General features: G+C 36.6%; 1 protein-coding gene across 5 annotated transcripts in view; it reads right to left on the bottom strand.

Annotated features, from left to right (window-relative positions):
* Positions 1 to 12395, bottom strand: part of DCAF17 (DDB1 and CUL4 associated factor 17) — a 47900-nt gene that overhangs the window by 26216 nt on the left and 9289 nt on the right. For all 5 annotated transcript variants that reach the window (XM_040475360.1, XM_040475362.1, XM_040475361.1 and 2 more), the window contains exons 5-9: positions 12132 to 12210; positions 11219 to 11308; positions 8719 to 8823; positions 8316 to 8421; positions 589 to 731 (exon numbers count right to left, since the gene is read on the bottom strand). In XM_040475360.1, coding sequence (XP_040331294.1) covers positions 589 to 731; positions 8316 to 8421; positions 8719 to 8823; positions 11219 to 11308; positions 12132 to 12210 — 523 coding nt within the window. The remainder of the gene's footprint in view (positions 1 to 588; positions 732 to 8315; positions 8422 to 8718; positions 8824 to 11218; positions 11309 to 12131; positions 12211 to 12395) is intronic.

Below are 12395 nucleotides of genomic sequence, written 5' to 3'. Positions count from 1 at the left end.
TAAATTAAATTAAATTAAATTAAATTAAATTAAATTAAATTAAATTATAAATCAATGCCTAAATCATTTTCAAAAAGAAAATAAAAATGAATTCAAGGAGTAGAAATTTCTAATGTCTTACCATGTCTTATCATTTCTTCCTATTCTGCCATAAATAAAGTTCTTGAAAATTCAAAGTGTTTCAGTGCTTACATTGTGACCAACAGAGTTCTACCTGGTTCTGCTCTGGAAAGCAAATAGCAGCAAACCACGAAAAAAACAGAACCAACTACACATTCCACCAGCAAGTTCAGAGGCAGTCTGAACATATTGCAACAATAATTCCCACTATGGAGCTTGGGAGATGTGTTGCACGAGATCCCATGAGAAATCTTTGGTCACTAAATATTTTCAAATGTTAATGTTTTTAAATTCTTGGTAGTATACACAGGCGTTTGTTATATTCTTTGTATCCTTCTGTACCTAACATTGTTTACAAATTATTAACACAAACAAAAAGTAATTCTTAGGAATTCTTAATACAAAGTAGAAAATAAAGAATTTCTGATATACATTTACTACTAAAAAGTTTGATCACTCATGGTTTACCAAGGAATTATCTTTCAGGGCACAAATATGGAAAACTCCTTTCTGTTTCTTCTTATTAGGTGTGATGATATAGTGCCAAGGATGGCCTCCAATCTGGAAAGCATTCTCCAGGGAGGACACCTCAAAGAGCAGTGGTGGTGAGTCTGTAGAGATGGGCAAAAGGAAATTTATTAGTTTCTCTGTTCTGGTAGCCTTGGAACATTCATGATGCATACATCATCTATGAACTTTCATTAACGAGAAATTACTACATTTAAGAAATAAGATATAATCAGGAAAGAGCTGATTGCTAAGAAAAGAGAAAGCTGGTAGGCAACAAATGTTATGCAAGAAGTCAACTTTATGTTACATGAGCAGTCTTAAGATTTCCAGTATATAAGTGATATTAGTCATAATGAATGTAACCACTTAGGACAGGTCCTGTCACAGTGGTAGCTTTATTAAAGGATGGCGACTAATACTAGTATTATCTTTAGATAAGTTAACTAGTTTAGATAAATCTAGCCATTCACTGTCTTGTAGAGACTAACACCATAAAAGAAATATCTGTTGGTGCTTTTTAGTTAGAATGTCTATTATGAAAAAGCTAAGAGGGGTGCCTGGGTGGCTCAGTTGGTTGAGAATCTGACTCTTGATATTAGCTCAGGTCATTAGTTGTCTTTAGGTCAACTAATTTTAAGTAGAGCAAAACATGCACTCTTACACAAGTGTGTAAGTGGAAGGTACTACAGCTTTAGAATATCCCAAACATTCTGTTTCGGCAAGTGGTTACTTGGGACTCTTTCTTTACCCTTTTGCTTTTAGTGTTTAATCTTTGGTTATGAGGCCAACACTGCCAGTAAAGGGGCTTGCCTTAGGAAGACCCATTCACTCAAGAGCCCTAAGTTACATATATAAGTGTGTGCTTTGGGTTGCCAGGGTGGCTCAGTCGCTTAAGCTTCCAACTCTTGATTTTGGCTCAGGTCATGATCTCATCGTTTTGTGAGATCAAGCCCTGTGTTGGGCTCTGAGCTGACAGCAGGGAATCTGCTTGGGATTTTCTTTCTCCCCCCCGCTCTCTGCCCTTCCCTTGCTTGTGTTCTCTTTCTCAAAATAAATAAATAATGTTAAAAAAAAAAAAAAGAAGTGTGTGCTTTATTAGGCCTCTTCATAAGACACTTTACTACTGGGTCCTATATATAGGAGAAAAATAATGAAAAGTGAATTCACAAACTGACAGTGCTGAGGAAGACACAGGTATAAACATATCAAATATATTTAAAGTGCTTTTTTTAAAAAAGCTTTTAGGAAGAAAGTAATATTCTTAATATATAAAGAAGTCTTCTTAATGAAGAAAAAATGAACCCAACAGAAAACTCAGCTAAAAATGTTAGATAAATTATGAAAGAAATACAAACATCATATGTGATAATACAGTAGCTATGAAATGATGGTGGATGACAAAAAATTATAAAAAAGAAAAAATATAATTGGAGTTTGAATTTGGGGCTAAAATTTTAAGTAGGTATGTTATAGAGAATATAAAATAGGTATTAACACTAGAAGAAAATCAATGCAAAAAGATACACTTAAAAAGAAATACTTTTCTCAGCAGTTGCTAAAAATGGCCCCAGAGTAGCAGTGGGACTCTGCTAATCACAATTCTGATGGGTCCCCAGTAACCTGAAATTTTGATCTCTAATACTATTTTCAACTAGAGTCCTAGAAGTTCTCAGAGAGTAGCTGATTCTATGTCTTGTCATGAGGAAATTTTAAGATTCTTCTGAACCATCTAGTTGTTGTGGTAAAGGATATTTATAGGATGGCAGGGTAGTATTAAAAGAATAACCGAGTCAGCAAAAGGGGTTCCTACTTGCTAGACTGTGAAAAGAGAGGCATGAAAAAGAAAATAATAATAATGATTACAATGCTTTGAGTCTGTGAAAGGTCAAGCAATACTTCAGAGTTTTAATGTAAATTGTACAAAATGTTGTATTGTTTAGAAAAGAATAGCTATAGTAGGATTTTTCTGTAATTTTAAAATATAGGGAATGTATCAGGGAAATGCAAATCAAAACCTCACACCTGTTAGAATGTCTATTATGAAAAAGATAAGAGGGGTGCCTGGGTGGCTCAGTTGGTTGAGAATCTGACTCTTTTTTTTTTTTGTTAATTTTTTTTTCAACGTTTATTTATTTTTGGGACAGAGAGAGACAGAGCATGAACGGGCGAGGGGCAGAGAGAGAGGGAGACACAGAATCGGAAACAGGCTCCAGGCTCCGAGCCGTCAGCCCAGAGCCCGACGCGGGGCTCGAACTCACGGACCGCGAGATCGTGACCTGGCTGAAGTCGGACTGCGCCACCCAGGCGCCCCGAGAATCTGACTCTTGATTTTAGCTCAGGTCATGATCCCAGGGTTGTGGGATTGAGCCCTGCATCAGGCTCTGTGCTGAGTGTGGAGCCTGCTTAAGATACTCTCTCTCCCTCTCTCTCTCTCCCCCTGCCACCCCTCTCCCCGACTCACACTCTAAAATTAAAAAATAACAAGATAAGAAACAATAGCAGTTGGAGAGGATGTAACAAAAAGGGAACTCTTGTGCATTGTTGCTGGGAATGTAAATTGGTGCAGCCACTAAGGAAAACAGCACGGAGGTTCCTCAAAAAATTAAAAATAGAACTACCATATGATCCAGCAATTCCACTACTGGTTATTTACCCAAAGAAAATAAAATCACTAATTTGAACAGATATATGCACCCCTATGTTCATTGGGGCATTATTTATAGGAGTTCCTAGAGACAGAAAACAGACTGATGGTTATCATAGGGGAAGGGGGTCAACTATATGGTGAAAGTAGGAACTAGATTTAATGCAGTGGTCACTTTGTAGTGTACACAAAAATTTAAATTTTTTTTTTTTTTTTAGGTGAAAGCAGAGTTTATTGAAGATATAGAGCAAACAGATACAAATGGACTGTCCAGGAGACTGAGAGAGGAAAGAAGCACGAGTCTCATCACTGCTTGGGGTCTGGGTTTTTTTATTGAGGATGGCAGTCTCGTGTCCGTGTCCTCTCAGGCATCCAAGAAATGGTTAGAACAAAGATGAGGGCTCAGGTTCTCTTCCTAGGAGCCAGGGGGTCTTGGTGTGGAGACGTCTAGCTCTAGTGGCCTGCAATGCACATATGACAGTTTCGTCCAGTCATTCTCACCTGGGCCTTCCTTAGATGTCATTTATTCTAGAGTGTCATCAACTCCTCGTCCCTTACAAGAAGGGCTTAGGCTGTTTTCATTATAAGGCATGTGTGAAGTGGGGTAGAGATGCAGGTCCTAGCAGGAAGAGAAGCCAGAAAAGAAGCAAAGGGGAAAAAACCCAGCTTTTTCTCTCATGGCGTCCCCTTCAGTTTCCCTGTCTCATTCCCTGCTATGGGATTTTTATCGTCCTTATTCTTAAGGGGTGTTGAAGGGTGAAGGTCTCATCTCCTGTAGCTTCTTCAGGCTGAAAGGGATTGCAGGTCCTACCTAATGGGAGGCATAAAAATCCTGAGCTATCTCACTAAAGGAAGGGCTCCTAGTTGCAGATATTTTTGAGTTGGAGGCATGCGTGAGGTCTCATCATAAGAATAGGATGTTTCCTACAGTCATCATTGAGGTAATTTGTCTGACATCTTTACGCAGAGCATGTAGCAACAATAGTCCCCATAATAAAAAAAGACTAGCATAATTACTATCATAGCTAGTAGAAGAAGTGTTTTCCACCAAGACTATCCATGTCCGCTAAACCAGGAAGAAACCCACTCACTGAGAGAATGAGAAGAGTCAGACATTGCTTTAATTTGTGTGTGCATGTCTGCTAAAACTTTTGATAGAGATTAGAGTCATCTGGGATATATACATAACATTTAGTCTCAATATTAGCCTAAGTGTCTTCTTGAGCTGTAGTCAGGATATCAAGGCTTTGGAGGGCCACCTTTTGAATTTGTGGGTGACAGCATGTTGGGTTTGGCTAAAGGTGGCTACCATATGCTTGACTACAGTCTCTATTTGTAATTTTACAGGTATAGAGGTGGCTCCCGGGACAAATACGGCTAAGGAACAAAACCATCAAGAATTCCTCTTTGCCTGACGTCTGGCCTTAATAATATTCTAACTATGAGGAATCACTGGCAAGTACACCTGACACTAATCTAATGCTATACATCAACTTTATCTCAATAAAATACAGGTAGCTAATCTTATATATTTCTTCTGTTAAATAAATGTTTGCTTTAACATTTACATGTTAAATGAAAATACAAGGTACGGAACAGAGTATACAATATACTACATTTGGTGTAAGAAAGAAGGTAGCATTTATTTATTTAAAAAATTTTTTTTAACGTTTATTTATTTTTGAGACAGAGACAGAGCATGAACGGGGGAGCGGCAGAGAGAGGGAGACCCAGAATCGGAAGCAGCCTCCAGGCTCTGAGCCGTCAGCCCAGAGCCCGACGCGGGGCTCGAACTCACGGACTGCAAGATTGTGACCTGAGCTGAAGGTGGACGCTTAACCTGAGCTGAAGGTGGAGCCACCCAGGTGCCCCAAGAAGGTAACATTTAAAGAATACATATGTATGTTTGCTTATTTAAAAAAAAATTTTTTTTTTTACATTTATTTATTTTTGAGAGACAGAGCACAAGCAGGGGAGGGGCGGAGGGAGAGGGGGACACAGAGTCCCAAGCAGGCTCCAGGCTCCGAGCTGTCAGCACAGAGACTGACACGGGGCTCGAACCCACAAACCATGAGATCACGACCTGAGCTGAAGTCGGATGCTTACCTGACTGAGCCACCCAGGCGCCCCTGCATGTTTGCTTATTTTTATGAAAAGAAACAACAGAGGGATAACCTAGAAACTAAAAACAATGATTACTTATAGGGGCAGGGTGGAATTGGGGGAGGGAAGTAACAGAATGGAAGGACTTTTATGGATGGCAGCAAAGTTTCTCAGACTATACCTTTTTATATAGTTTTGACCATTAAAACATACACATTTTACAACTTCAAGAATAAAGTCCAAAGGGAAAAAATAAACCTAAAATTGAAAAACTAAAACAAATGAACCTAATTACATAAAATTGGTAACCTAATGACACAGAAAAATACTTTCAAGCAATCTTTGAACACATTACTCTGATAGTACACTTATTGGGCTGTACACTAAGGACAAAAGGACCTGCAGAGAAATCTTAACCTTCACACTGTACTTTAGTTTTCAGTAGTAGCATTGATATGGCAATTTTAAGATTATCACATATATATTATAGGATAAAGTTTCCCTAGGAATCAAGAAGTTCAGTGGGAGCCAAAAGAAATACAAATATAAAATCAAAGAAGAATTGGGGCTCCTGGGTGGCTCAGTCGGTTAAGGGTCCAACTTCGGCTCAGGTCATGATCTCACAGCTCGTGAGTTCGAGCCCCGCACTGGGTTCTGTGGTGACAGCTCAGAGCCTGGAGCCTTCTTCAGATTCTGTGTCTCCCTCTCTCTCTGTCCCTCCTCCACGTGCATTCTGTGTCTGTCTCTCTCTCTCTCTCTCTCTCTCTCTCAAAAAAAAAAAAGTTAAAAAAAATCAAAGAACAATTAAGTTTAGAAATACGAGAATGAACTAAAAGGTTTTTGTTTTAATATATTTCCCAGCTCTGTTCACCAAAAATAAAGACACCCAGCTGCATTGAGCACAACTAGATCTTGGTCTATGTTTTGGGTTGAAATGTGCCCCTCAAAAAGATATGTCGAACCCCTAACCCCTGGTATTGGTGAATATGACTTTATTTGGAAACAGGGTCTTTGCGGAGATCATGCTGGATAAGGGTGGGTCCTAAAACCCATGACTGGTGTTCTTATAAGGAGAGAGAGAGATTTGAAGACAGCAGAGTGAAGAAGGCCCATGTGAAGACAGGCAGAGAGGGCAACAATGCTGCCACAAACCACGAAATGCCAAGGATTGTCAGCAACAACCAGAAGCCAGAAGAGGCAAGGAAGGATTCTTTCCTAGAGCCTTCAGAGGACCTGAGGTGGTCTCTGTCACTGCTTTCATTTCAGACTTCTAGCCTCCAAAAGTGTAAGAGATTAAATTTCTGTTGCTTAAAGCTATCAGTTTGTGGTGTTACAGCAGCCCTAGGACACTAACACAGTCAATGAGGGTGTTCTCTCCTTGTCACATCGAGGACAAGGAAAGTAAAAGGTAAACGTAGGATACATTATTGTTCCAGAAGAGCAAGGGAATTCCCCAAGACTCCTGGGGTATGTCAAAATGGAGCTCTCACTGGCCAAATTTGGGGCAATTTGAACATCATGAAGAATAATGACTGTAACTATATAATTTTGGATAGATGAAAATCCATGAGTCCACTGTGATTATATATGTGTGCTGACCTCTAAAATATTTTGCCACCTTGGACGTGACTATTAACACCAAATCCTTGCTTGAATACTGATACTTAAAGAGAAAGAGTTAAGTATTTACCTTGACTTTTTAGGAGGAATTACAGTTCATCCCTAGGTGATGAGTGGAAGTTTTTATTTACAGAAAAATGTCAGTTATTAAAGGTAGAAGGAATGACAGAATCTTTTCAAATGGCCATTCTGCCACCCACAATGACATAATTGATTCAAGCATTACTAGTTATCTGTAATCACAGAAAATTAAAAACAACCTAAATGTCCAAAGCAGTGAACTGGCTCAACAAATTCAAAGTTCATCCATAGAATGATACACAGGTCAAGTTCTTAAAACTTCAAGGATCTGTGTATGTGGGTATACATGCATACACATGGAACCACATTTTGGTGAAGGTAATGTAGGCACCACATTCAAAAAGTATCACAAGATACATAATGAAAAATAAGTCTTCCTTTCATCTGTATCCCTCAGAGGAAACTACTGTTTATCAGGTTTTTGTGTGTCCTTCCATATATTCCAAGCAAATCTAAAAAGTATATGCTCATGTGTACATTTTAAACATGTGAATACAAATTCTTTATACAAATGAAGCTTTTTATGTACAGTTTTACACTCCTTTTTATCATTTATTAATATATATATTGGGAATTGCTCTGCAACAATACAAAAAAATTCTTTCTTTGTAACACTTAAATTTATGATACGGCCAAACAATGAAATAATATTAGTGTCACCTATCAATTATACATTGTTTCTAACCACTTGCTATTAGAAATAATGTTACACTTGTACATTTGTCATTTTTGTACACATATGAATGTATCTGGTATAAATTCCTAGACATGGAATTGTTCAAGGAGTATATACATTTAAAACTTTGCTGCATATTGACAAACTATCCTCCACAAATGACTCCAACAATAAATGACTATAGTTTTATATAGTTTTATATTCTTATATACTTCTATACTATACTTTTAACAACCCCATTAGTAACTTTTTGATAGCTGAAAACCTGAAAAGATGTATCTTAGGATAATTTTAATTTACATTTCTCTTCTCAGTGATGTTGGGCTTTGCCTTCTGCTAGTTAAATGCCAAGCAAGACTCAGTATCACTAGGTGTTCAGTTCAATGAATAACTGATAGATTTTGTCAATACCTATTCAGTAGCAAGGAATAAGCTATATAGAAGTAAAATGAATTGAGTTTATAATTAAATTATGAGAAAACACTGGATGATTACAATAAATAACTATTTATATGACCACTTATTTTTTAAGGTGAAAAAAATGCTACATAGTAGCCATACCTGTGATTTTAATATTACAAGGAATGCCAAAAGGAGCCTCTCCTACAGTTCCAGCAGTCCCACCCCATCTGCATGCACACCCTAAGTCAAGTTTCTGTTGCATGAACTAAAAACAAAACAAAACAAACAAAAACGGTGGCTTTAGCACCCACTTATTTGCTGTCTGGAGAGAGAAAAAATTAAATTCACATGTATCTGACAGAGAAAATGTCTTTATTTAAAGGGCCTTTCTATTTATCCTCCCACCCTCTTTTAAAGGTTACTTTGTCTTTCTGCATTTGCACAGTTTTGTAGAGTTGAAATCTACACAAGTGCCTTACTCTAAAGTACCTCATTAAAAAAAAATCATACCTCAGTCCAAAATTCAAGTTATTATAATATGGCAAATTTCAGGCTTCTGTACCTGTTCAATGATGGCTTGGAAGCTATAGAGTCTGACCAGTCCTGAGCTGTACATCACAATCAGTATCCCATGAGACAAGGTAGCATCTGTAACGTTCCCGAAAATCTGAGGGGAAAGGTAGATATCACCTGAGAAAAGACCAGAAGGCCAATCCTCTTGAGTGTTCACAGTGGTTTGTGCTTTGCTAAATATTCAGGTCACTACGACATCACTGCCGCCTAGTATTATAACTTAATTATAATTTAGAGACCTGAAGTTAAGGTGTCATTAGGGTGGTAGGCCACTGGAGTCTCAAACTGGAACACTAATGGCAGTGTAGCATATAACCTTCAAAATGATTTAGCAGCATTAATTTGCCTCATCCATTTGCTTTACAGTTTGCCAATATCTTTTATAAGCAAATCCTATTCTGGGGCGCCTGGGTGGCTCAGTTGGTTGAGCAACCGACTTCAGCTCAGGTCATGATATCACAGTCCGTGGGTTCGAGCCCCGCATCAGGCTCTGTGCTGACAGCTCGGAGCCTGGAGCCTGCTTTGGATTCTGTGTCTCCCTCTCTCTCTGCCCCTCCCCCGCTCATGCTCTGTGTCTCTCTCTCTCTCTCTGTCAAAAATAAATAAACATTAAAAAAAATTAAAAAAACCCAACAAATCCTATTCTTCATGGACGTAGGCATACACTGAGACCATCTAATTCTACCATATAGGATATGCATAGTAAATATAGAGACCTATTCTTCATGCTAAAATGTTACTTATAAAGAGACAGTTTTTAGCTAGAAGGGAAAAGATTGGCTCTGAGAAAGTACTTCTAATGAGAAACAGCCAATTCCAGAATTTTATTATTACTTTGTTCTTTAAATATCTAACACAGCTAGGTGTTTTAGTCATATAAAACCCAAACATGTTAAAGACAAAGCCAACACCTATAGAGACATTTAGACTGGCTAACCTTGAGTAAAGCTTTGGTTCTTTGTTCCCTTTCTGTTTTTGTTCTATGCAACGGATCCTGTCATAATCCTCCACAGAGCTCTGACAAAGAACTTGATTCTGTGCCTATTTTAATATTTACAAAAGCCAACATAGACAAATTTTCATAGCAATGAAAGAACAAGTAGAAATTAAGTGAAAATCTGTTTCTGTTTCTAATTACTTAGTGAAAATTTACTACCCCAATAAATAGCTTAAAGTACATTCTAAGCCCGCCCATGGGTAGTCTTTTATACATGGTAAGTGAAAGATACGCTTCAATTCCAACTAACCCTAATCAAAACCAAATCCCTCCAATGATTATTGTAGGCATGTAAAAATAGATAGAAACAATTTATGACTTAGCTAAGTGTTCATTCCTGTTTTGGACTGTAATAAGCATACACAATTACTTAATCCACGAGCACAAAGAAAACAATTAAATTCGTAAGTTATGTTTTTTGTCATCTCTTAGAAGGATAATTATGCTTTCTTTGCTTTGATCTTGACTAGCTCATAATTTTTTATTGGCGGATCCTGGTTTCCCACTTTGAAAAAGAAGACTTGTGTAATTCAAACATATTTTCAAATAATGAGTGCTATAATAAAGTAGCCACTCTATTTTAAAATTTGGTTCATACTTTGGAGTCAACTCTAGTTTCTAATTCCAGTTTCTGCATTCACTTAGGATTTGGTTAATTTCTTAGTGGAATACATCATACATTACAAAGTTGTAAACTACTCAAAGTGCCTGGCACAAAGCCAAGAATGAACAAGTAATTGATACTATTCATTTGCCTTTATGTAGTTTAGTATACTATGCTTTTACAAAAATTTTTTAACATGTTCATCTTATTTGCTAATGACTATTAGAGGACTCTGAAGATCTGCTTCAGTAATACTTAATTAAAGACTAGTAGAATAGACCAATAAATAACTATCCCCCCAGACTAAGTAACAATTTTTAAATGGAAAGTAGAAGGCTATTGATTCTTTTACTCAAAGGAAGTATGTCCTTTCTTTCCTCCCATATCATGGCCTATAAATCAAGAACAATGACAAGAATAAAACCTAAAACTGAATGAGTTGGAAAACTCACATATTTAATTATAAGGCTGTTTCTGTATCATAAAACAAGTTTTAGATCTATACCTTGCAATTAAAATGAGGCTTTTTGTTTAGCTTTTCACCTTCCTAATGGTCATTTTAAATGAGCTTTGGAATATCCCTCTGCAAAAAACCACCTTCCTCATTTCATAATTTTGTAAAGTAGTGGTTTGTTAATGACACCAAAGGTAATTCAACACTATGCACTTGAATGGCATAAAAACATGTAGAAAGAGGAAGGAATGATTAGACTTTCTTCCTAAATGAAACATTCTCATGTGTTTTGATATGAAACAAGCTAGATCAGAAAGCTTTTTACAATTAGGGGAACACTTGCAATCAAATGACTTAATAAAACAAATAACCAACGGCATCCGATCTTTTATAAAAAAGTTGATATTGCAATTAAATTAGAAGTAAGTTCTTACCTTCTTGCTGATCTCCAGAATCCCTATGAGTGAAAAAGGTAAAACATGGAACACTGCAAGGTACAGCAAAATAGGCTGTTGAATGCCTGCCTACAAGGAAAGATTAAATTATAGGCAGCTCTCAAAAGAATTTCAGAAACAGTTTTCATGAGTTGAAAACATCCATCTATCCTAGCATACAGTTATGTGGATGTTTTCAACTCATGAAAACCTCCGTCTACATTGCAAAGTTACTTAAACAGGAAGGCATATGTGTTCAAAATAAGTCCATTAAACCTTTAGCCCTTCAACACACATGCACATACACACAAAAATCTATAAAAGTAAACCTAACAGTAAACATTTCTTAACACTGAAACATATTTTACGTACTGTACAAAAACATTTTATCTACTGCATAACAAAATACACTTTCCATATTACAATTACAGCATAAATATATATTTATAATATCTACCATATACCATATAATTAAATTGTTATTATTATACATATATTATGGTATATTAATATAGTATAAGTTATATTGTAAGTTGGAGTTCTAATAATAAAGACCTTAATCAAAAGACACATAGTTATGGTCATATCACCTGAAAGTAGCATTACACTGACATGTCTACGTGAGATGAGAAGAAATTATCAACAGTTAAAGCTTGAATGATCTGTCTGTTTGGAAAAGATAGCTCCCTTACTTTGAAGAACAAGGTTCAATTTCTTTCCACTATGGAATGTAAAATAATCTGTTGTACTTCTCCAGAGTGGCTTAAAGGGTATTTCTTAAGCTCGTGGTAAACAACTTTTATACCATTTTTCAGAAGTCAAAGACCATTAGTTCTTTCACAACAAATTTGCAGACAATTTCTTCATTTCATTAATGCTTAAGATTTATTTATTGATACTTAAAGATGTCTACCTGCCGGGCCAATGCTGAACATTTGTTTTGAGCTGACTTGACTGCAATGACTTCTTGAGGAGTGTCCCAGCTCAAATATCTTATAAAAGAATGAGGAGAAGGTTATTCATTGGGGTCAGTTTCCTTATAATCAAAATATAATAGTATTTTCTAAATAGTTCTTTAGTTATTTAAATTATAAAACAAAGTAATTTCTTTTAAAACAAAAACAACTTAAAATTTCCCTCTAGATCCTTATGCAATAACTCCTATTTAAAAAAAAAA

Source organism: Herpailurus yagouaroundi, unplaced genomic scaffold, assembly GCF_014898765.1.
Source record: "Herpailurus yagouaroundi ecotype Mexico unplaced genomic scaffold, PumYag 140, whole genome shotgun sequence".
Taxonomy (NCBI): domain Eukaryota; kingdom Metazoa; phylum Chordata; class Mammalia; order Carnivora; family Felidae; genus Herpailurus; species Herpailurus yagouaroundi.
Note: the sequence above shows the minus strand (reverse complement) of the source record. Positions and strands in the feature narration are given on the sequence as shown.